Source organism: Scardinius erythrophthalmus, assembly GCF_964197995.2.
Source record: "Scardinius erythrophthalmus genome assembly, chromosome: 23".
Classification (NCBI taxonomy): Eukaryota; Metazoa; Chordata; class Actinopteri; order Cypriniformes; family Leuciscidae; genus Scardinius; species Scardinius erythrophthalmus.
The window spans coordinates 16,258,157-16,281,458 of record NC_138243.1 but is presented as its reverse complement, the minus strand read 5'-3'; the positions used below and the strand labels follow the sequence as shown (position 1 = coordinate 16,281,458).

Sequence of the window (23,302 nt, the reverse complement as noted above, 5' to 3'; positions counted from 1 at the left end):
CTTTGTTGTTTGTCTTTATTCTGAATTTTTTGGTTAGCAGTGGTATATAATGATTTATCACTTGTCAGTTGAGGACTTTCCAGAATGACCATAAACCCACAGTAACTTTTTAAAATGAGATACAATGCAAGTAATCACTACAGACAAAACCAATTTCAGATTCAGATTCTGCATTCATGTTTAGATTTATTCTTAAAAAAACAAGTTAAACAGTCAGTGTTTAGTTACTAAAAACGTACTGTTAGTTACGTAAGGAATAATTGACGACAGGCCGTTGAATTATTAGAAAAATAATGCACACCCGAGATGGTAATGCGGTCACGACGCGAAGCGGAGTGGCCGTTCACCTCGGGTGTGCATTATTTTTCTAATAATTCAACGGCCTGAAGTCAATTATTCCGCTTATACTACAGTTACCACACCTCGAAACATTGTTCAGATTATGTATTTCAAGACGTTTGTAAAGTTTTTGTCATTAAAACGCTCTTGTATGTAGGACTAATTTCTTACGCATCTAAACCAATGCCTCCGTTGCTAATTCCAAAACGTCATTTTAGAGTTAGTAACGGAGGTTTGAGCCACTGATAGCAGACTAATGCTGGGGACACACGACTAGCTGACACATTCTCTGACTGTTTTCATCGACTGCAGCAGATTTTAAACACCGACTCTGAACACAGACTGAACGCGCTGAACACGCGTTTGGGCATGATCAGTCATACGTATCAAATTACATTCATAACCGGCCTTAAAGTGTGTCCCCAGTTATTAATGCAGTTATTAGAGAGAGAGATGTTGCAATAATGAGACAGAAAAGCATGTGCGTCAATATTATTATTTATTTATTAATTCAATTCCTTTTAATTAATTCGAATTCATTCTTTTTTTTTTCCTATTATTGACAGATGACAGACTAGCCAAATAAATGAAACACAAAGCCCTTTTAACAAGTAGGCCTATCAATAATTATTTATTTGTTATATTATCTGCAATAATAATCCGTGCTGCAGGATTATCCATTTATTTAGCCTATATTCAGTTTAATTTTCTATTGATTATAGATAGGAATATACTTTATTTGTTCAAATTAAACTGCATGTTTCCATTGATTGTGAAGCTAGACATAGAAAATTCCAGATCAAGCTCATGCGGCTAAATGTTTTTTTCTTGTTATGAATTGTATCCTATTTTCCGTTATTACCGTTAACTACGCGAAGTGATATGGAACTGTAATGCGGTCAAGACCTGCCTGGAACTACTTTAGCTGTGCGTTTCCCTGAAAATAATGCACACCTTAGAACGTTCGTCAACCAATCAGATTCAAGCATTCAACGGCCCTGTAGTATAATATTATTTATTCAGAAAAGTGATATTAATTTACCACCAATAATGTGTTGTAAGGAAGCTTGCATTGTATTACTGATTTCTCCTTTTTTAATGTTAGAGAAAACTTGGTTAGGTAAATATTGAGGTCTTTGCTTGTGAACTTATTCAGAAAAGTGATATTAAATATTACAGATTATTTTGACATTGATTTGCCCAACCCATACTGTTGGCCACATGGCAGACGTGAAATCACGCATTACTCTTTTCCTCGTCATAAATCATGTGAGACTTTTCATTACTAGTTTCCACTCGACCTTTCGTTCCCTTTTCACTTGGATTTATGCAATACTCCTTATGACTAAGTTCCTCCATGTAAACAATGAATGGAAATTCTAGATATAAGTAATACAATGGTAATATTTATATAGTAAATATAGTTAAAAACGCATTAGAATGATCTGCATTAAATATGCATTTAAAAAAAAAACAATTTAGTCCCATAGTTTAACAGCAATAAATTCTTACACTGATTTACCAACCAGGCTGTTTCATAATTTGCTGATATGGTTTATTGGTTTTGCTACAAGACAAGTAAAGTTTTTTTTTTTTTTTTTTACAGTTGGAAAGTGCATTCAAACGTTTATAGGGGGAAGCACACTGGCTAAAACGAACGGATGTGTTTTAGAGAAATCACAATAACCTTCATTAAAAACATCAGCTAGATAACATACAGTGAGTGGTGCCATAAGACCATTAGGGTCTGTAAATGATTTTCTAATGGCATTGCAAGCAAGGCCACACCCTTCATGGGATGTGCTTTAGCAGTACAAATACATCTCTGTTACCCACAAAGCCAGTGCTGTCTTCTACACACACTGTGTAGTAACACAACCGCATGGAAATGGAGTCTGAGATGGAGCGAGGTGCCCAGAGCAAGCAGAATCTAATCAGTAAGATGATCTCTCTGTTGTTGTTTTTTTCTGTCCTTGAACTGTAGACTTTAACATGTAACATGCTGAGAATATTATATAGTAATATAGTAACCGTCTTAACTAAAACTACAACAGCACTTTAGTATGGTCCATCTGTTAAAAGTTTATATAATTTGAATTAGTGTTTGATTTGCAAAGCAGTTAATTTCCCACACCGGTTCACTATTGTTCCTGCATGAGGGAAGAGAAAGAAAGAAATATACAGTACATAGATTGTACTTAGTTGAAGTTTTAGTATTCCTAGTCAGATATTGTTTAGATATAATTACCAGGAACAGACAATAAAGGTTAACTAAGCTTGAAGTTAATGATATTACACACAAATAGTGTGTCGCAATATAGGGAAGTTAACAGAATAGTAACCGCAGGACTATTTAAATGATTCTCAATATAGGTGAAAAAGAGAAGGTGACAGTCAGAGAACCTTTTGGCATTTTGAGGTAAGAGTGGAGAAAGTGTATTTGAGAATGCATTATAGTTTCATGATTTCTTCTTTTAAGTGAATAGATTGCTGCTCTAAGCATTTCGACCCAAAATAGTCCATGACTCTTGACTGTATTATACAATAGTCAGTACAGTGAGTCATTACCGTTAACACTGCATGTGAACTTAATAAGCAGGGCCGGCGCTCCGCACACGCACATCACGCACTGCGCGTAGGGCACCAAGTGCTTGGGGGGGCACCAAAAAATCTGGGTCGTGAAAAATCATCACAATAGGGTACTAGTATAAATAACAAATAAAATATGTCTAAAGCATGTTAATATTGGCTATTATATGTTGATCCGACGAAAATTTTGTGTGTATTTAAGTGGTCCAGTGGTAGAATTTTTGCCAAGCGTGTCAGAGGTTCTGAGTTCTAATCCGCACTCATATAGTTTTTTTTTTTTTTTCCTCATCAAAACCGATTATGTTTTTTAGTGGTTGTATATCAGGCAGGGACACTTTTTGTGCTTTTTGTTTTCTAATTGTACCGGAGCGAATAGAGAGTCTCTCCACAACGGATTGAAACGCGCGTCTGAGTGAAGGCTGTGCGCGAGCCAGAAACAAACATAGTATCCGCGCCACTGATCGCTCGGCAACGAGCACTTTGATCAGTTGATTTAAAAAAACAACACATTTCAGCGCTAAATCGACTCTTATTTAAAAAACGAATGAAATGAATGCTCTGCTGGTTAACTGGAGATGTTTTGTTTGTTTCTATTGGTACATTCGTGCCGCGAGATGTTTCAAAAGTGGTGGGGACATGTCCTACCCGCAAATTACGCCTATGCGTATGCATGTCCAGGGGCGTCGCTATAGTAGTGCAAAAGATCCGGGGCTTTAGCCCTGCATGGCTAAAATCTTTTTTTTTTTTTTTTTACTTTGAAACTGCAATTAGAATAAAAAAACCCCCACAATCTCAGTGTTTGTATATTTTCATATTCACAGAGTTGTCAAATTATGTACAGAATTATTATATTGTGCCTGACCTTTGCACTTTTAACTTTCTGTGTTTACATTGTTCAGTTCCAAATCTGTGTTTTTAGTAATTGTGGTGGTATTTGGTATTTATAATTTTAACCTTTATATTATTTATTTCTTTTCATGTTTGGTGCCATTGTTAATGTAAAATTATTTATTTGCAGCAGTTATTTTCAGTAGCACCTCAATGCAGTACATAAGATCCGGGGGGAGGAGTCGGATCTTATATAAGGGGTGGAGATTGGTAGGTTTAGGGGTGGAGATGGGTAGGTTTAGGGGTGGGTTTAGGGATCAGGGGTGGAGATTGGTAGGTTTAGGTATGTAAGGTGGGAGGAGTTGGATCTAGATCCGACTCCTCCCCCCGGATTTTATGCTCTGCATTGAGGACCATCTCGTTATTTTGGAAGTAAAGAGAACCTAACTAAGAAATTCTGAATGGTTGTTATTCCCTTGGTGGGTGGGGGGGGCACCACCAAGCATTTGTGCTTAGGGCACCCAAATGGCTAGCGCCGGCCCCAATAAGTAAATGTGAAAATGTACTCACGCATGTTATTTTTTCTCTTAAATTAGTATGATAGACCGCATAAAACATGGCCTTGGTTGCAAATTGTTGGGAGTGTAGAGTGTGTGGAAAAATTAGTGTAGCCTTATCCATCGCACTTACATTTACATACGTGATAAGTAATGAGAGGGTTTGTGGGCCAATGTTATGTCACCAATGAGTGTCTCCCTGGTGACATATTTATCTGAGCTACTTTTGATCCAGTGAGGGTCCGATAATGAATGTATTGGTGTAAAGTACTTTTACTCAGGGTTAAGGGTAAAAGATAAGAATTTTACTTCTTATTTAACTTCATGTTAGTCATGTGTTGTTTGTGATAATGACCGTTTTCTGTTGTTCCAGGTGAAAATAATGGGGGTTTGGGTTGCTGTGGGTGGATCCTTGTGATTATCTCTGCATTTTTCAGCATCTTAATATTTCCAATCAGCGTTTTCATAAGCATTAAGGTATGAACCACAATATAACAAAGAAAACAGATAATCTTGAAATGTATTTATTACTATTACTAGGCTCTCTGGAACAAGTGTTGTTGATTGAGGTTTGAGGTTTATTGTCACTGTCATTGACACTTGATTCTCGGCTGGTTTTGTACTGGTTTCATGACTCTTGTATCATACAGCTTCTTTTTTCTTCTCAAATAATAAAAAAATGAATGTATTAAATAAAATTTCACATTTCAAAATTTCAACTCGTATCGGTATTTCATTTCGTGTCTTGTATTTTAACAGGAAGCAGATGCATGGACGTGTTGTTCAAATGTTTTATAACCCACTTTATGTGTTTCGTTGCTGTTTTATAGATTGTGAAAGAGTATGAGCGTGCTGTCATATTTAGACTGGGGCGGATAACAGATCGAAAAGCCAAAGGACCAGGTAAACAAGAATGTTAAGTACCTTCTTTAGTCTCTCAGCTAAGCAAATGCTGGAGTAACACCAGCTTTTAATATTTCCCTTGGACGTTCCTCTGATATGCACATATTTCAATTGTTTACACCAGCTGAGGACTTTTACAGAACTTGTTCTTAAAACAATAATGACCTACAAGCTCAAACTGCTGTACAAGGAGTCAGTTTAGGACAAATAATGAATCAATGTGTATAACACAGATCATATAACAAATATAATTCAAAAATGTCACTTGTGTTTAGGAATCTTCTTAATTATCCCCTGCACGGACTCTTTTGTCAAAGTGGATCTGAGAACCATTTCGTTTGACATCCCTCCCCAAGAGGTAAAGTAAAAATAGATATGCAGTAAACGAGAAGTTAATATTGAGTAGCCTAACTTACATTTAATAAACAAAATTGCCTATTAATTTGTCTATTTTAGCTCCACCAACAAAAATAGTTCCAATCGAAGTAACCAATCGGACATACAGTAACTGCTATGTCTTCTAGTTCCTGAACGAATCAGCGTTTCGAATGAATTGTTTAAGGAAAAGCCACGTTTCATCCTTGAATGAAACTGTGTTTTTGAACGCAAAGTTTAAGGCTGAATTCGGAATATTAGCATAATATTTTTACTATTTGTGCTATACTATATGGGAAAAAATGTAATAGAAGTATACAATTTTGAATTCAGCCTAAGTGAATGACTGACTCTATTCCTGAATGAATCAGTGTTTTTGAACAATAGTTTGAAGACTACATGACTCAATCAATTGGTGGACAGCCTAATGTTTAATACAAAAATCAGTTTAAGACTCACACTTAGTATTTTCTTAAATATTTGTGACCCTGGACCACAAAACCAGTCACATGGCGCACAGGTATATTTGTGGCAATAGCTAACAATACATTTTATGGGTCAAAATTATCGATTTTTATTTTATGGCAAAAATCATTAGGATATTAAGTAAAAATCATGTTCCATGAAGATATTTTGTAAATGTCCTACCGTAAATATATAAAAAAACTCTTTTTGTGAGTGGATGCAGCAAAATCGCTAACATAAATGGACAACTTTAAAGGCGATTTTCTCAATGTTTAGATTTTTTTGCACCCTCAGATTCAAGATTTTCAAATAGTTGTATCTCCGCCAAATATTGTAATATCCTAACAAACCATACGTCAATGGAAAGCTTATTTATTATTTTTGAAAAAATTGACCTTTATGACTGGTTTTGTGATCCAGGGTCACATTTATTCTACTAAGTTTCCACATTTTCATTTTTGTTTGCATTTAGATATTGACCAAAGACTCAGTGACAATATCTGTGGATGGCGTTGTGTACTTCCGTGTAAGTGACCCTGTTGCCTCAGTGGCAAACGTGTCCAATGCGGATTACTCCACCCGCCTACTGGCCCAGACCACCTTGAGGAACGTCCTGGGGACCAAGAACCTGGCTGAAGTCCTTTCTGACCGAGAAAGCATCTCCCACAGTATGCAGGTGTGCTTGATAAAAAGAGACAATGGTGCCCCCAATTATAATTGCAGTTTGTCCAACAATTCTTCTCCCTGCTACAGGCGACTCTAGATGAGGCCACAGATTCATGGGGTATCAAGGTGGAGCGGGTGGAGATTAAAGATGTTAAACTACCACAGCAGCTGCAGAGAGCTATGGCGGCCGAGGCCGAAGCAGCCCGTGAGGCTAGAGCAAAAGTGAGCATTTCAGCCAAACCTTCCTAATGTATCTTAATGTATTTTAATGGTAAAAACCAAAATGAAGCCTGGCGACATGCCACATTTGGTTTCTGTGTGCATTGGCTCTGTATGTGATGCCACACCTTAATACTGTTTTGTGATAATGCAGGTGATTTCAGCAGAGGGAGAGGTGAATGCATCCAGGGCTCTGAAGGAGGCGTCTCTGGTGATCGCTGAGTCTCCATCCGGACTTCAGCTCAGATATCTCCAGACTCTCAGCACCATCGCAGCTGAGAAGAACTCCACCATCATCTTCCCTCTGCCCATCGACGTCATCAGCCACTTCATTAAGAAATGATCGCTGAATATTCACAAAGTGTACAGATGTTCGCTAGTCATTTATTAAGAAGTTTTACATTATTTTCTTATGTGTCATGTTTTACACATATTTCAGTTCATTACATGTTGTATGAATTGTCATATATATAACCAGAAAATAGTGACGCAAATTGAGGTTTACAAATGACTTTATTTAAAAAAATACAATGTCATATTTCAGAAAGTATATCAAAGTGTTATGCAACTTTCAAATGACAATTTTATATTCTTATAGAAGTATGCATGCAATTAAATATAATCTACAGTAAAAACAGAATTTATTTACTCATTTTTTTCCAAATGGAAGTCTTCAAGCTGTTCTTCATCATAAAGAATCATTCATTTAGGAGAAGAAACCAATAACGTCTTTCAGACATTCAGATCAGAGTTCTTAGTCCCAGAGTTGTAACCTCTCCATTCATGTAATTATATCCCAACCTTCCACTAGAGGACACTATTGTCCTGTCAAAGACTTCCCGGTGTCCATGTCATGGTGGAATTTCAAAGATTTCTGTGTGGTCTTCCATGCTCTCCTGTGTCACTATCATGGATTCTTCATACACATCCAGACGGAGACAAAGAATAACACTAAAGGGAAGATTTACAGTATGAGTTACATTTCAAAATTTAATCTGTGACAATTTTAAATAGAATTAAACGGATAATAATATCATCATTGGAAATTATTTGCTATGCACTTAAAAATTAAGGCCTTGCATTAGATTCTGTTACACTATGGCCTCAGAAAGCTTGACATAGAGTTTACATTTTTGGCTGAACTATTTCTTGAATAAAAACATGTTTTCACAAGGATAATGGAGGATATAGTGGTGGGACACTCACCAGATCAGGCTGGCTGGTATGACAGTGAGGCCTGCAGCCAGCAGGAAACTAAACCCGGAAAACCAGGACAGTGTAGATGCATAGATGCTGCTGAACATTGTAAATGAAACGCCAACACTCAACATCTCCACAAAGGCTATACACGCAAACATGGCACCTGTATACAAACACACAGGCACAAGAAACAACCTTACACAGCCATCAATAATTAAGAGTTCATGTGAATTGGGAATGTCCTACTTTTTTTTTTTTTTTGCAACTCCTGGATTTATTTTGCTAGGAATGTGGGAATGATGTGCAAAATACTGTAATGATTTTTAATGATGAAAAAAGTTATTCTATTACTATTAAGTTTCTTACCTTGCTCAGATCCAGACACTATTTTGGACATCATGGATCGTAGGACAGGAGTCGGCATGATGGACAGCAGCAAAGGCAGCCGCACTGCAATGAATAAAACATACACCATTGTTTCGCCTGAAAATGGTCCATCCATCCATTAGAAACTCCATCAATGTCCAAACTCAGTCTTACCCAGGAACATGAGCAAGGTAGACTTTGCAAACGCTGCCATGATGAGGCCGGCTGCCACAGACATCAACCCCAGTAGGATGATGTAGGCATCAGGCACACAGCGGGACAGTAGTGCCACACCGCCAAAACTCACCAGATAGATAGCAGTGGAGAGAGCCGAGCCATAACCCACAAACACCTCACTCCAGCACAGAGGAGTGTTCAGTTCATACAAGATGAAGATGGACATGCCACCTTGCAGAGCTACCTGTGAGGGACACACACACACAAAAAGTACATTACTTTTATTTTTGCATATACACTACCGTTCAAAAGTTTGGGATGGGTTGGAATTTTTAAAATGTTTCTGAAAGAAGTTTTTCATCAAGAGATTTGATCAAAAATACAGTAAAAGTTATATTATAAAACATTATTACATTTTAATATATTTGAAAATTATTACTGTGATGGTAAAGCTGAATTTTCAGCATCATTACTGTAGTCTTCAGTGTCACATGATCCTTCAGAAATCATTCTAATATGCTGATTTGCTGATCAAGAAATGATTCTTGTTATAATCAATGCTGAAAATTGATTTTAAAATAATTCAAAAGAACAGCATTTATTTGAAATAGAAATTGTTTGTATGATTATAAATTTATTTCCCACTTTTTATTAATGTAATGTATTTTTGCTGAATAAGAGTATAAATTTCCCTCTCTTAAAAATATAAATAAATATGTAATTACCCTTTTATTTATTTTTTATTTTTACTCTGAAGCTGAAACGGGTCAATTGTATCGTATGACTTCAGACAGCTTATAGTATAACCTGTCAATATAACCTTATCATTATTTTTGCAATTCTGTTTTTTTCCCACTACACTGTGAAAAAAAAAAGAAAAAAGTTGCTGACTTAAATTTTTAAGTACAATCAACTTGCCTATATAAGTCATTTCATTAAACTGACTTAAAAATGAATTGAATCTTTATGGAAGCTTGTTTCCGCCACAAAATAAAAAAATTTAAAAGATAATTGCGACTTTTTATCTCACAATTGTGAGTTTACATCTCACAATTCTGAAGTCAGAATTGCGTGAAATAAAGTTGCAATTGCGTGTTATAAAGTCATAATTGCGAGATATAAAGTCAGAATTTCGTGTTATAAAGTCAGAACTCTGACTTTTTTTCTCGCAAATGCGACTTTATATCTTGCAATTCTGACTTTATAACACATAATTGCGAGTTTATATCTCGCAACTCTGACATCTTTTCTCAGAATTGTGAGATATAAACTCACAATTGTGAGATATAAAGTCCAATTCTAAGGGAAAAAAAGACTGACTTTTTTTTTTTACCTCAGAATAGTTTATATCTCACATTCTGACTTTATAACACACAATTGCGACTTTATATCATGCAATTCTGACTTTATATCTCCCAATTGCGACTTTATTTGTCAGAATTGCGACTTTATATCACGCAATTCTGACTTTATTTCTCAGAATTCCGACTTTATATCTCGCAATTGCGACTTTATTTCTCAGAATTTCGACTTCTCACAATTCTGACTTCATATCTCGCAATTCTAAGAAAAAAAGTCACAATTCTGACTTGATATATCGCAATTGTGAGAAAAAAAGTCATAATTGTGAGATAAAAAGTTGCAATTATTATTATATATTTATTATTCAGTGGCGGAAACAATCTTCCATAAATATTTTATAATCTTTATAAAAAGAAAATGGCTTGACTTATTTTGTTGAGTTAAAGCAATGTAAAAACATATGTTGATCATATAATCTTTTTACAGTGTAGAGGCACAAAGCGTACACACTTCACCCTTACTTATGATGTACCTCCAACTGATGGAGCTTGTGAAAAAGGTCAGAATTATCATAATCACCCTGAAAAAGGCAAAAGCAGCAAGCATGAGCAACAGCACAACGTTCCTTCCCCGTTTGGAGGCCGCAAAGAGCAGGTAGACGCCCTGCAGACGGGCGGTAAGAGCCTGAGACTGTCGCAGCCGAGGGGCTTCTGAAGCTGAGCGGCTGGACGTAGACAGAATGGGATTCGGAAGAACCAGCGACTCCTTCAAGAACACCAACACATAGAGGAGGTTTACCAGATGCATAAATGCAGCGGTGAGGAAGGGCCATGTGAAGCCAGCTGCTTCAATGTAGAATCCAGTACATAGAGAAGCTAAGCCAGACAAAACCCCTAAAATCATGTCCAGTCGAGCCATTCGGACAGTCTTCTGTCCTTCTGGATCTTCTCCGCAGAGATCGGCCACATAGGCGAAACATCCTCCGATCAGAGTGGTGGGCCCGCCCATCAGGCCTGTTAGGAAGGAGGCAGCTAGCAGGTAATTGAGGCTGAAGGTGAATCTACTGACCAAAACGTAGCTCAGGGAAAACAGAGTGTCGCCCACCAGTGGAGGAACAATGGCAACTTTACGCCCGCAGTAGTCGCTGTACGAGACCAGGAGCAGCGCGGATATGAGACTGGGAACGAGGAAGCACAGTTCACTCTTGAGGAGGAAAAGAGATGTCTCCTTCTGCACTGCCTGAGAGAAGAAAGAAAAACTGGAGGTTCAAATGTTTATCACCCACAAATTCTGCCTAGTTATGCCTGTAAAGCTTAGTTGATTGACTAGTTAGTTAGAAAGAGTGAAAGTAGGGAGTGAAAGTGAACTAGAAATAGGATAATGGTATTTCAAATGTATCAGATGACAATCAGATCCACTACAAAGGCTTGTGAAAGGGAATTTTCTCCCACACACACAACATGAGCTCAACTTTACCTAATATAACCGGTTCTCTAGAACTCCTTTATTGAGATGAACATCAATGTAAACTTCACAGGTGACGCAGCAAACAGTTTAGTGTCTGAATGCACTAAATAAACAATGAATGTCAAACCTGATTTTGTATCAAAGGTTTTCATCTGTCTTTCTCTGAATTTAAGTATAGGCTATTTATTTTTTTCTAGTTAAAAAATAAAAATAATAATAATAATAATAATATATATATATATATATATATATATATATATATATATATATATATATATATATATATATGAAGAGTTCAGATGCAAAAGCCTCTAAGTGCCATCTGAAATTTTCTTCTAGAATGATAATTTTTTTAAAGCTTGTATATTTAAGTTAAGTAATTTCACTTAAATGACAATTAATAGTAATTTGCATTGCCAATTAAGTGAAATTATTGAATATATATATATTAATATATAGTAATATATATTAAACTAGCATGAAATTGTTCATTGTGACTATATTAGTATTATTTATGTATGTAAAGTATTATTTATGTACTATTAAAGTTTTCATTTTATATTAAGTGTTACTGATTTTGTTATGGCTTTTGTCTTTTTATTTATTTAAATTTTTTTTATATAAATATTTAGGATTTATTTCACTTTTAGTTCAGTAGTTGTGCTTCTATACTTTAGATTATTTCTGTTAGTCAACATTTCTCATTTTCATTTAGTTTAAGTTTTTCACCTAATATTTGTCCTTTATTTTATTCTAGCTTCATTATACCCAGATATTTTAACTTCCCCTATATATGATCAATTTATGCATCTTTTCTAGAAACGTAAAAATGAATATCCATAATTTCAATTAAACAGGTATTAAATCAATATGCAAGTAAATAATCCTTAATACAGCTGTCATTGCCATAACACATAGATAATTTTTCCAACAACTTTTCCATAAAGTAGCTTGACATATCAAGCATGTGAATATTCATTCATTTTTATACATTTACAAGTTATAGATTATTTGACTGATAGAATAACCTGTGTTGCCAAAAATGAAAAAATACCATTACCATTAGACTCAGATCTTTACTGAACATGTGATAAATGCATTAAAGGAATACTCCACCGTCTTTTCATATTAAACTATGTTATTCCCTTAACTAAGACGAGTTGATACATACCTCTCTCGTCTCAGTGCGTGCACTCAATCGCTCTGGCGCGCGGCGAAACTTTGTTCACTCAGTTCATTCAATACGGGCCAAGCAGAGAAGCTACCAAACACCTCCACGGTTTCCCTATTTAAACACAGTTACTCGCGTAGTGTAACTCGACCTAGGACGGTGACACAAAACAAAACGTTGCGCTTTTCTAAGCGTGTAAAATGGATAACTATATTGTATGGCGGAATACCATAGCAAGTGCTTATGAGCACTTCGACTTGGCGGAGTAATATCTTCACTCGTGAAAAATCCTCTCACCGGCCCCCGCTCCCTCTGGTGAAGATATTACTCCGCCAAGACGAAGTGCTTACAAGCCCTTGCTATGGTATTCCGCCATACAATATAGTTATCCATTTTACACGCTTAGAAAAGCGCAACGTTTTGTTTTGTGTCACCGTCCTAGGTCGAGTTACACTACGCGAGTAACTGTGTTTAAATAGGGAAACCGTGGAGGTGTTTGGTAGCTTCTCTGCTTGGCCCGTATTGAATGAACTGAGTGAACAAAGTTTCGCCGCGCGCCAGAGCGATTGAGTGCACGCACTGAGACGAGAGAGGTATGTATCAACTCATCTTAGTTAAGGGAATAACATAGTTTAATATGAAAAGACGGTGGAGTATTCCTTTAACATAGATAAAAACAAAGAAGATTAAAGAAGAGAAGATTAAGAGATTAAAAAGAGATTCAGAAGTGGCCATAATTGAATCATGAAAAGAATCATGTCTTTGTGACGGCCGTGACCGTGACCGCTCACCTGGTGAATGGTGACATAGCTGTGGTTGTTTGAGCAGTGAGACAGACTCTCTGCAGGGTAGATTGTTCCGCTCAGCTCAAACCAGAGCCTACGGTACACATACTGCTGGAGCAGAGGGTAGATCATAAACATGGCAAACGCATACATGCCAACGGCCGGCTCGATCAGGGACACGCGACCCATCCCACTTCCTGCTCTATATCAGGGAAAAGAAACAGGAGAGACAGACAGCCTGCTTTGTTATTGACACCAATAGAGAAGAACCTTTAACATCCATAGAAAACTAAAAATGGAACCAAAAATAGTTATTCTATGGCATCACTGCAAAAACATCCTTTTGGAACCTTTATTTAAGAGTAGATAGATAAGGTGATGCTTACCTGTTAATTATAATGGGAGAAATATTTCCATATTTAAAGCATTTTTGCCTTTGCCTTCAAATCCACTTGAAAGTTCGGAGTTCACAGCGAACAGAAAGATCCCATCATATGTTATTCACTGATCGTATTATTCATTTGGGACTTTAAAACCTGTAAGACAAAGACTTCCACTCCTTGCGTTTGTTTGTCAAGTCTACAAATCCTCAAAGGAACACACACCCTCAGAACACGTATGTGTGTTTGTGTAGCAGAAAGAAGGGAGGAGTGAAACCAATAAGAGAGATGGTATATAAGATTATATCTTATATATAAGATGCATTTGGCCATTTCTGTCACGTTTAAAAATGTTAGAATGTCTTTGCATTAGATGCAAACAACAAATAAAACAAACAAAAAACAAGTGCCATTTATTTTAAAGAAACATCGCACGCACGCTTTTTAGTGAGCTAAAACATCAGAAAAATAAGTGAGTTTGTTTGCAGTTTCAGAATAAATGCAACCCAGACAGCAACATGGTGCCGGCCCAGATCCGGCCCACATCCGGTATGTGTGGAATCCATGTGTACCAGATGTGGGCCAAATCTGGGCCGACACTATGTTGCTATCTGGGAAAGACGTTTACACACACACACGGTTTAGTGCTTTTAAGACTTCGCTTAAACTCAGGTTATCGTCGTTTTAATCAAACATTTTAACCCGGGATAATGGAACATTTCGTAACCGTTTTCAGCAACCGACAAATAGCATGCCTCTTATTCAAGTCAATTAGACAGTCACGAAACAGAGTGTATTGTATCATCGTTTTGGAGGGAAAATGTCAAATGGTGACAGAAAACGCCTCAAACGGAATGTAGAGACCGTTACATTATAACCTTTATAATCAAAAAAGGCCATTATGGATAAAATTGATAGTGTAGTCGCCAATATATAATGTGAGGATGCGCACTAACTGTGAAACATGCATGCGGAATTCATCCGATAGCCTACCAATCAAGAACACTTGCACCCAGGCCCGGCTCTATAAAGTTACTAATATAATATAAAATATATACAAAAAATATTAAAAATGAAGAAAACACAATAATAACAAACAAACAACCCTATAAATTGCCTTAAATTTATGATATTAAAACTATATCAATAGACGTAAGACTACAGCATGAAAGACCAACCTCTCATCAGAAGATTTGCAAGAAAATGTAGCTAAGAAAACATGTAAAAACATTTAAGAACATTTCGGAAGAAAATGTTTAAAAAAATTCGAAGAAAATGAATGAAAATTGTAAGAAAATTTATAATAAATGTATATTTATATATTTAAAATTATAGGCTATATCGCACACTGTTAATGTGTTCACCTTGAAACCAACGCCCAGAAATTTGTTTCCTGAATTCACAAAATAAAGGCCAATTAGTAGGCTCGGCTATGTGAGCCACACCCAAAAATATATCAGCCTACATCTCCACAATCATTAACTAAATAACCAACTTAAATTCTAAACTTTTGCAAATCCAATTTTACAGAGGTGTAGCCTAAAGAATATACACCATACTTAAATAAAAGCAGCAATACCTAAATAAAATACTTAAATAAAAGTAGCAATGACTCCATTACAAGTTGCCAATCCCAAAACCACTTGAGTAGGCTAGCCTATAGGCCTATCTGATTTGAACAGTAAATATTTTACCCGTAGGCTACTGAATATAGACTCAAAGATGCACTAGTTCTCAACACCTAAGAGACATGCCAGTGAAAAACAAGAACAGTTGATTTGTGAGGAGAGCAATCACATGCTGAATTTTCTAAATTCGAAATAAAACTGAATACCTCATGTGGCGAGCAGGACGAGGCCGAGGGCCGTGAGAGAGTGGCGTGAGGCCGGTGGCGTCATTAATGATGAGCGACGTACACCTGCGTGACGCACTGGTCTCGTATCTCTCACGGAGAAGCGGAAGCATAAAGGAGGATAGACGACAGTGGAGATCGAGAGAGGCCAGGCCTGGATTTTATTTGATGTTTATGTTTTATTTGATGTGACAGCAGTCGTCCGTCGTCCGTGTCCTTTACTTTCGTTTTGTATTTGTTTTATTTTTGATATTAAAGTTTCTTGAATGTCAGTCGGTTCCCGCCTCCTCCTTCCCACAATAATGAACTTTGTTACACCTCAATATTACAATAAATACATTTAGTGAGACTCATACAAACAGAATAGGATGAGTTTGAAAAAGTAGTTTAAAAAAGTTATAAAAAAATTTGAAATGTCAGAAATGAATCGAATTTACATTTTGTCTGGCTTTCAAAAGCAACCACTCCCTCTTAGTTTTTGGATTAAAAGAAGAGTAAAAAACCCTCTTTATTCTTTATTGTCGTAAGATATGTGATCATAATATATTTAGTGTATGTGTGGACTTATTACACATTTAAATTCAGATTAATCGCATGTCATGGGACAAAGTCGCCACCCTCCCCCAAGCGCTCAAGGCTGGATGATTGGTTCCTGGGGGCGGCTCATCAGGAGGTCACCAGGTCGTGGAAGTCCCCGTTGACTTTCTCTTCCCTCGACGGCGTGGCGGCCAACGGGTACACTGGGGTGGAGTGCGCGTGGTGATGCAATTGTGTCCCCAGAGCGCCTCCACCTGGAGTGGTGACCCAAAGCATCCCTCCAAGGCCTGTAGGTTTTCGCCCAACAGTTCTCGGCCGCCCAGAAGCAGACTGAGGCTATAAAGCACATCCTGCCCCGACGGCCAGCTGCTGCCTCCTTTCAGCCGTCGGTGGAGCCTTCTCAGTCTGCTTCCCGCCGAGGCCACCCTCCTGCGACCCTCCGCCCCTCCTGCTCGGCCCATGCAGCAGCTTTCACCCGGGCCGAAGCAAGGAGGTGGTCGCAGGAAGGTGGCACAGCCCGTCTCCGCCCCTAAGTCTGCCAAACGCCAGGCTAAGCGGAGCTCCTGCTCAGGAGATGGTAGCAGGATCACTCCTTCCCCCAGAGAATCTTTTGTTCTCCATTGCCCTTCTTCACATGACCCCGCTGGTACAGTTTTTGGGAGCCTGGCTTCAGCTTCCCAATCTGTCCCGCTGGCTCACGAGAACCATCAGGCTCAGCTATGCGATTCAGTTCGCTAGGTCTCCTCCCCGCTTCAAGGGAGTCCACTATACCATGGTGGGTGGCAATGCCCCTGTCATGTGCGCGGAGGTCCAAAACCATCCCTCACGCCGAAATGAAGCCTGACTTCTACAGCGCCCTTGTGCCACTGCAGCAACTCGGGGTTCGCATCCTGAACTAGCTCACTCTTGAAACCAGGTTTGTGAATACAGGGACCTGGTGCGCTGGCACCTTGCCCGTCTGGGCCTTCGGGTCAACTGGGAAAAGAACAAACTCTCCCCCATGCAGAGGATCTCTTTTCTCAGTTTGGAAATAGACGAGTGAGTCACTGCTGAATTGCCTGAGTCAATTCGAGGGCAAGAGTGTGGTTCCACTGAAGTTTTTTCAGAGGCTCCTGGGGCACATGGCATCCGCAATGGCAGCCACGCCGCTCGGACTGCTTCATATGAGACTGCTTCAGCACTGGCTTCGCGATCGAATCCCAAGAGGGGCATGGCAACAGGGCACGCTCCGAGAACCAGTTACTCGGGCCTGCCATCAGACCTTCACCCCGTGGTCGAACCTCTCCTTTCTACGGGCTGGAGTGCCTTTAGAACGAGTTTCCAGGCATGTTGTTGTCTCAACAGATGCCTCTGCCACTGGCTGGGGTGCCATGTGCAATGGACATGCTGCCACGGGCTCCTGGACAGGACCCCAACGCCACATGCACCACCAGCGCATGTCAATTGCCTTGAGTTGCTGGCAGTATGTTTGGCTCTACACCATTTTCGAACGTTGCTCAAGGACCAACACGTACTAGTCCGTTCAGCCAGCACGGCGACAGTAGTGTACATCAACCGACAAGGTGGTCTGTCTGTCGTATGTCGCAACTCGCCCGCCATCTCCTCTTATGGAGTCAGAAGCATCTGAGGTCGCTTAGAGCCATTTACATTCCGGGAGAGCTGAATCGTGCAGCCGACGAGCTCTCACAATTTCGACCACATCCCGGGGAATGGAGACTCAATCCCCAGACGGTTCAGCTGATTTGGGAACAGTTCGGTGAAATACAGGTAGATCTGTTTGCCTCCCCAGACACTGCCGCTGGTTTTATTCCCTGACCGAGGGGACCCTCGGCTTGGATGCACTAGCACACAGCTGACTGCGGGGCCTCCGCAAGTATGCGTTTCCCCCAGTGAGCCTTCTTGCACAGGTCCTGTGCAAGATCAGGGAGGACGAGGAGCAGGTCCTTCTGGTTGCGCCTCATTGGCCCACCCGGACTTGGTTCTCCGAACTGGTGCTCCTCGCAACAGCCCCTCCCTGGCCAATTCCTCTGAGGAAGGACCTCCTTTCTGAGAGACGGGGCACCCTCTGGCACCCACGTCCCGATCTGTGGAACCTGCATGTGTGGGTTCTGGACGGGACGGGGCAGGTTTGAGTACCCTACCACCTCAGGTGGTGGCAACTATTACTTCTGCTAGGTCCTTGTCCACGAGACATGCCTATGCTCTGAAGTGGAACCTCTTCGTCACCTGGTGTTCTTCTCGCCGAGAAGATCCCAGGAAATGCCCGATCAGGTCGGTGCTCTCCTTCCTCCAAGAAGGGTTGGAACGAAGACTGTCTCCTTCCACCCTGAAAGTTTACGTGGCTGCGATCTCTGCGCACCATGACCTTGTGGAGTCAAAAACGGTGGGACAGCATGACCAGGTCGTCAGGTTCCCGAGGAGGGTGAGGAGACTAAATCCTTGCTCTCCACTTATACCCTCTTGGGACCTCACAGTGGTCTTATCAGCCCTGCAGAGAGCTCCCTTTGAGCCATTGCAATCAGTCGAGCTTAAGTTCCTGTCTATGAAGACAGCACTCCTGGTCGCTTTGGCCACCATCAAAAGGGTAGGGGACCTGCAGGCATTTTCGGTTGACAAAGCGTGCCTATAATTCGGGCCGGCTAACTCTCACGTGATCTTGAGACCCCGGCCTGGATACGTGCCCAAGGTTCCCACCACTCCTTTCAGGGATCAGGTGGTGAACCTGCAAGCGCTGCCCTTGGAGGAGGCAGACCCAGCGCCCTCCGTGCTTACGTAGACTGAACGCAGTGTTTCAGGACATCAGACCAGCTCTTTGTCTGTTTTGGTGGGAAGCTTAAGGGAAAGGCTCTCTCCAAGCAAAGGTTGTCTCACTGGATAGTGGACGCCATTGTCTTGGCAGGGTCGGCCATGCCCCCTAGGGGTGAAGGCACATTCCACCTGGAGTGTGGCTTCCTCCTGGGCTTTAGCGCATGGCGCCTCGCTAACAGACATCTGTAGAGCTGCAGGCTGGGCGACACCCAACACTTTTACAAGATTCTATAATCTCCGGGTAGAGCCAGTGTACTCTCATGCACATACATAACCAAGACTAATTATTATTATACTAATCCTGGGTTAAGTATGAGCAGTGTGAAACGTGAAGCAAATTAACCCAGGATTCAGTTAACCAAATTAACCCAGATTTTACGATGACCCAGGGTTAACTATTTCAAGTGTGAACACTGCATGGTGTCTTAATTGTTTAAATATTTTTTTGTGGCCATTGTATAGCAACATCCACAAATAAACCAAAGCATATGAGCATTGTCTTTTGAAACATTTTAATATGCATCCCCTCCCCCCATAGTGAATACAAATGAGTTATATATAAATTCTTTCCATTCCTTAGTATTATATTCTCTATGCTACAGTTACAGCGTGAACCATCACAAGTTGAAAACGTACATGGGGAAGGAATGATCCGCCAAGACAAACATGCATTGATTACTGTGCACTACAACACAATAAATAGTAGCTTACAAGCGACTGAAAGTTCAGTCAAAAGAGACATGAGAAGTCAAATGTTAGTAAATAGACAGATGGACAAATTTCATTCAGTACAATAAGTGACTCCACCACTCCAAGTGTACATTGACTGTCAGTTTTTTCAGGGCTAAGTTGACATTCAGTAGTTTAGATGTCCACTGGACAAAGAGTCAGTGTGTCTCAGAACCGGATTCTGTTGTATTATATCATTTATCACCATCTATGGACTATTGCCACAGTGAAGTCTGTCTTGAGGGCAGAAAGGAAAGAAACCAATGAGCTCTTTCAAGATTTTTAAGTATACAAGTAAATACATGGTTACTCCTTATAATAAATGTGGATTAGTGACAATTTTGTACTTGGTTATAAACAATAGCAGGTGCAGTATTTTTGTTTAATTGAGGTTGCTGAGGTTTGTTGTTGAGACATACATTTAGAACATAAATGTGCAAAGAATAAAAATGGAAAAAATGAAATTAATTAGAAGGGACACCACTTAATTTATAGTTTTAGAAATATATATATAAAAAAAAATATAAAAAAAATAAGCAAAAAGATGCATTTATTTTCCTGCATTAATCCAGATATTAGAAGCATATTAACTGTTTGTAAGGCTGCTGTAATGTGAAAAACCCTTTCATTTTTGCTACTTTGCACATTAAATGAAGGCACATCCCTGAAACATTTGCTTACTTGATGTAGTGTACTTTTTCATTTTCTATTTTAACAACTAACTAGGCAAAGCTGATCTGCTGCTGTTTCATATTTGAATAAAATTGTTAAAAATAAGTGCTTTTTAAATGTTTTTTTTTACGTGGTGATATATAATGTTATTGTGCTTGACATGAAACATCCAGAAAACTCATTAGCATCTGTGCCAGAGTAGCAAAAATGTAAAGTTAACAACGACACGTTATTATCACAGTGACAGAAGCAAATTAAATTAATTCATAATGCAAAGCTACATATTTTGAAAATGCATTATAATTAAAATAAAATACATTTCACAGTAATAAAAAAAAACAAACATTATAAACAGTAAACAATAGTCGCAAATGAAGAAAAACATCTGCAAACGCATATTTGCTGTGTGTGTGGATTCTTGTAGATTGCTGGTCTTGAATAGCAGATTATTGTACTTCTGTGTACGATACCCTGTACAAGCACCAACTGATAATACTATAGAAAAAAATATTATCAGTGAAGAGTTTACAAAAATTCTCCTTTGTATCAAAAGTGTAGAAGGTTGACCATTGAAAGATGTATCAATTGTAAAAACACACAAACAAAAAGAAAACAAATCCAATTGTTCAAAATTTCCAATTTTTTTAAAACTTTTTTCTTAGAAATATCAAAACCCACTTTGCATGAGGAATGTCGTATTTTTCATTAAAAAAAAAAAATTTCAGAAAACTGCCTTTTCAGAGACAGAGCAAAATATTTTCCCTGAACTTTATCATACAACATTTAAAGACGCAGTTACATTCTTTTCTAGTTCACTCGCACAGAGAAAACTCTCTCTAGGTTATGCTACACTCTACAGAGGTAATACAAGAGTTAACCAGCATTACAATAAAGATAGCTTAAATCCAAATACGCGTATAACCACCATATTGTACCTCCGTGAACCTTTCCACACCTGTAACACCTGGTATAGGATCTCTGACAGGTGTGACACTAGGTTTAATATATTCCTGTCCTATTACTATGGGTAAAATATTGTCCTCAAACATTACAAAAAATCAGAGGTGGAAGCTATCATCCCCAGGAGTCCATGTGTCTACCCTAACATGACAACTATCCTAGGATTCACATTAAAGGGTTAGTACACCCAAAAATTAAAATTACCCCATGAATCACCCTAATGCTTTCCTAGATATATATATGACTTTTTTTCTTTCAGCCGAATACAATTGGAGTTATATAAAAAAATGTCCTGGCTCTTCCAAACTTTATAATGGCAGTGAATAAAGGATGATATTTTGAAGCCCAAAAAAGTGCATCCATCCATTATAAAAGTGCTCCACACTGCTCTGGGGGGTTAATAAAGGCCTTCTGAAGTGAAACGATGCGTTTGTGTAAAAAATAAAATAAAATCAATATTTAAAACTTTATAAAGTAAAATAACTAGCTTCCAGCAGACGGCCGTACGCATCGATTTACGGCGAAAGAGTAACACTTGACCTTACACATGACACGGAAGCGCAGAGGATAGAGCAAAACAAAACACCTAACTACCTTAACACCTCGTATTAGTTTAAAATGAGAATTTTTAAAGAGAAATGTCGGAGGAGATTAAGTTTGTTACCGAGACGTATTTGTTTGAGGTGCGAGAGGAGTCAAAGTGTTATGCTACTCCAATATCCTACGTCATACATTGCGTCAAGTATTACTATTTTGACGTAAGTCGACTTGCGGAAGCTAGTTATAAATATGGATATTTTTATTAAACAAACGCATCACTTCACTTCAGAAGGCCTTTAACATCATGGAACCGAATAGATTTACATTTATCATGGATGGATGCACTTTTTTGGGCTTCAAAATATCATCCTCCATTCACTGCCATTTTAAAAATCATATACACCTACTGAAGGAAGGCTTGAGGGTGAGTAAATCATGGGGTAATTTTCATTTTTGGGTGAACTATCCCTTTAAGAATGGAAGACTTACATCACATGCACATCAAGTAGCAAAATGCCCATTAAAATACAAATCACTAATAAAAATGACTACTACAATTTACAACATTTCCTGTAGTCGGTACCTTTACATTTGCTTGATCTTCCTGTTTTATGTCATGCATGAAGTGAGAGCTCTTGTTTTGTCAGATACAGTATGAAGAACAGACTTGATGCTGAAGAGTTTTTTTGCCTAGTTAACCGAGCTGGCACAATGAATCTGTGCCACGGAAGGTCTCAAAATCATGTCAGCAGGCAAACTGAACTGTGTATGAAGAAACACTTGCTTGGAAAAGCTGGTTTTGATATTAGCTGGATTAGTCTTTTGGTGGGTCCAGGAAATCATCTGCCCATGCACCAGTGGGAGGCATCGCAGCTTAAGACAAAGTGAAGAGGACTTTACACTGCAAAAAATCTTTTTCTTAATCAGCATTTTGGTTTTTCGTTACAAATATCTAAACATTCAAGCTTTCTTTATTATTATTATTATGCACTACTATTCTTATTATTTTTTATAGATTTTTGTTTTTAAATAGAAATAAATACTTGATGCATTAAATTGATCAAAATCACAGTAAACATTTGTAATGTTACAAATTTCATATATATATGCTGTTATTCAAACTTTGTTATTCATCAAAGAATCCCAAAAAAACATTAGTATGGTTTCCACAAAAATATTAACTTTAGAAACATTAATATGTCACATGTATGTTCTGTTATGGTTGAGTTTCATTGCATTTTAGTTCTGTTCCTGTTTGTCTGTGTGTCCTGTCTTTTGACCTAGTTCCTTCATGTGTTTAATTAATGATTCTGGTCACCTGTTGTTCATTAATTACCTCATTTAGGTGTAAAGTGGATGTTACCCCATGTTTCTGTCCTGTTTCCTGAGGATTATTGAATTAAAAGACTATTTCC

At 38.6% G+C, this 23,302-nt stretch overlaps 2 protein-coding genes across 2 annotated transcripts; one reads left to right on the top strand and one right to left on the bottom strand.

Moving 5' to 3' along the window:
- Window positions 1–1,994: 1,994 nt before the first annotated feature.
- On the top strand, window positions 1,995–7,571 carry stoml3b (stomatin (EPB72)-like 3b). Its single transcript, XM_081354225.1, has 7 exons — window positions 1,995–2,276; window positions 4,687–4,790; window positions 5,144–5,216; window positions 5,492–5,574; window positions 6,529–6,732; window positions 6,810–6,944; window positions 7,096–7,571. The coding sequence occupies exons 1-7, from the start codon at window positions 2,222–2,224 to the stop codon at window positions 7,282–7,284; spliced, it is 843 nt and encodes a 280-aa protein (XP_081210351.1). The 5' UTR covers window positions 1,995–2,221; the 3' UTR covers window positions 7,285–7,571.
- A 221-nt stretch (window positions 7,572–7,792) lies between these two features.
- slc46a3 (solute carrier family 46 member 3) lies at window positions 7,793–13,902 on the bottom strand (the record flags this gene model as incomplete). The annotated part of the gene is made up of 7 exons (XM_081353891.1): window positions 13,796–13,902; window positions 13,416–13,611; window positions 10,566–11,225; window positions 8,682–8,928; window positions 8,508–8,591; window positions 8,148–8,304; window positions 7,793–7,892 (listed from the first exon to the last, which is right to left on the bottom strand). Exons 2-7 carry the CDS (start codon window positions 13,596–13,598, stop codon window positions 7,793–7,795), a joined length of 1,431 nt encoding a protein of 476 aa, XP_081210017.1. The 5' UTR covers window positions 13,599–13,611; window positions 13,796–13,902.
- Between the last annotated feature and the right edge of the window lie 9,400 nt (window positions 13,903–23,302).

What these genes read in the sequence shown, in the direction of transcription:
- stoml3b (XM_081354225.1), top strand. Translation starts at nt 2,222, where the DNA reads ATGGAAATGGAGTCTGAGATGGAGCGAGGTGCCCAGAGCAAGCAGAAT. An exon ending in GCGTTTTCATAAGCATTAAG is followed by an intron (nt 4,791 to 5,143) that starts GTATGAACCACA and finishes GCTGTTTTATAG; the next exon opens with ATTGTGAAAGAGTATGAGCG. An exon ending in TCGAAAAGCCAAAGGACCAG is followed by an intron (nt 5,217 to 5,491) that starts GTAAACAAGAAT and finishes ACTTGTGTTTAG; the next exon opens with GAATCTTCTTAATTATCCCC.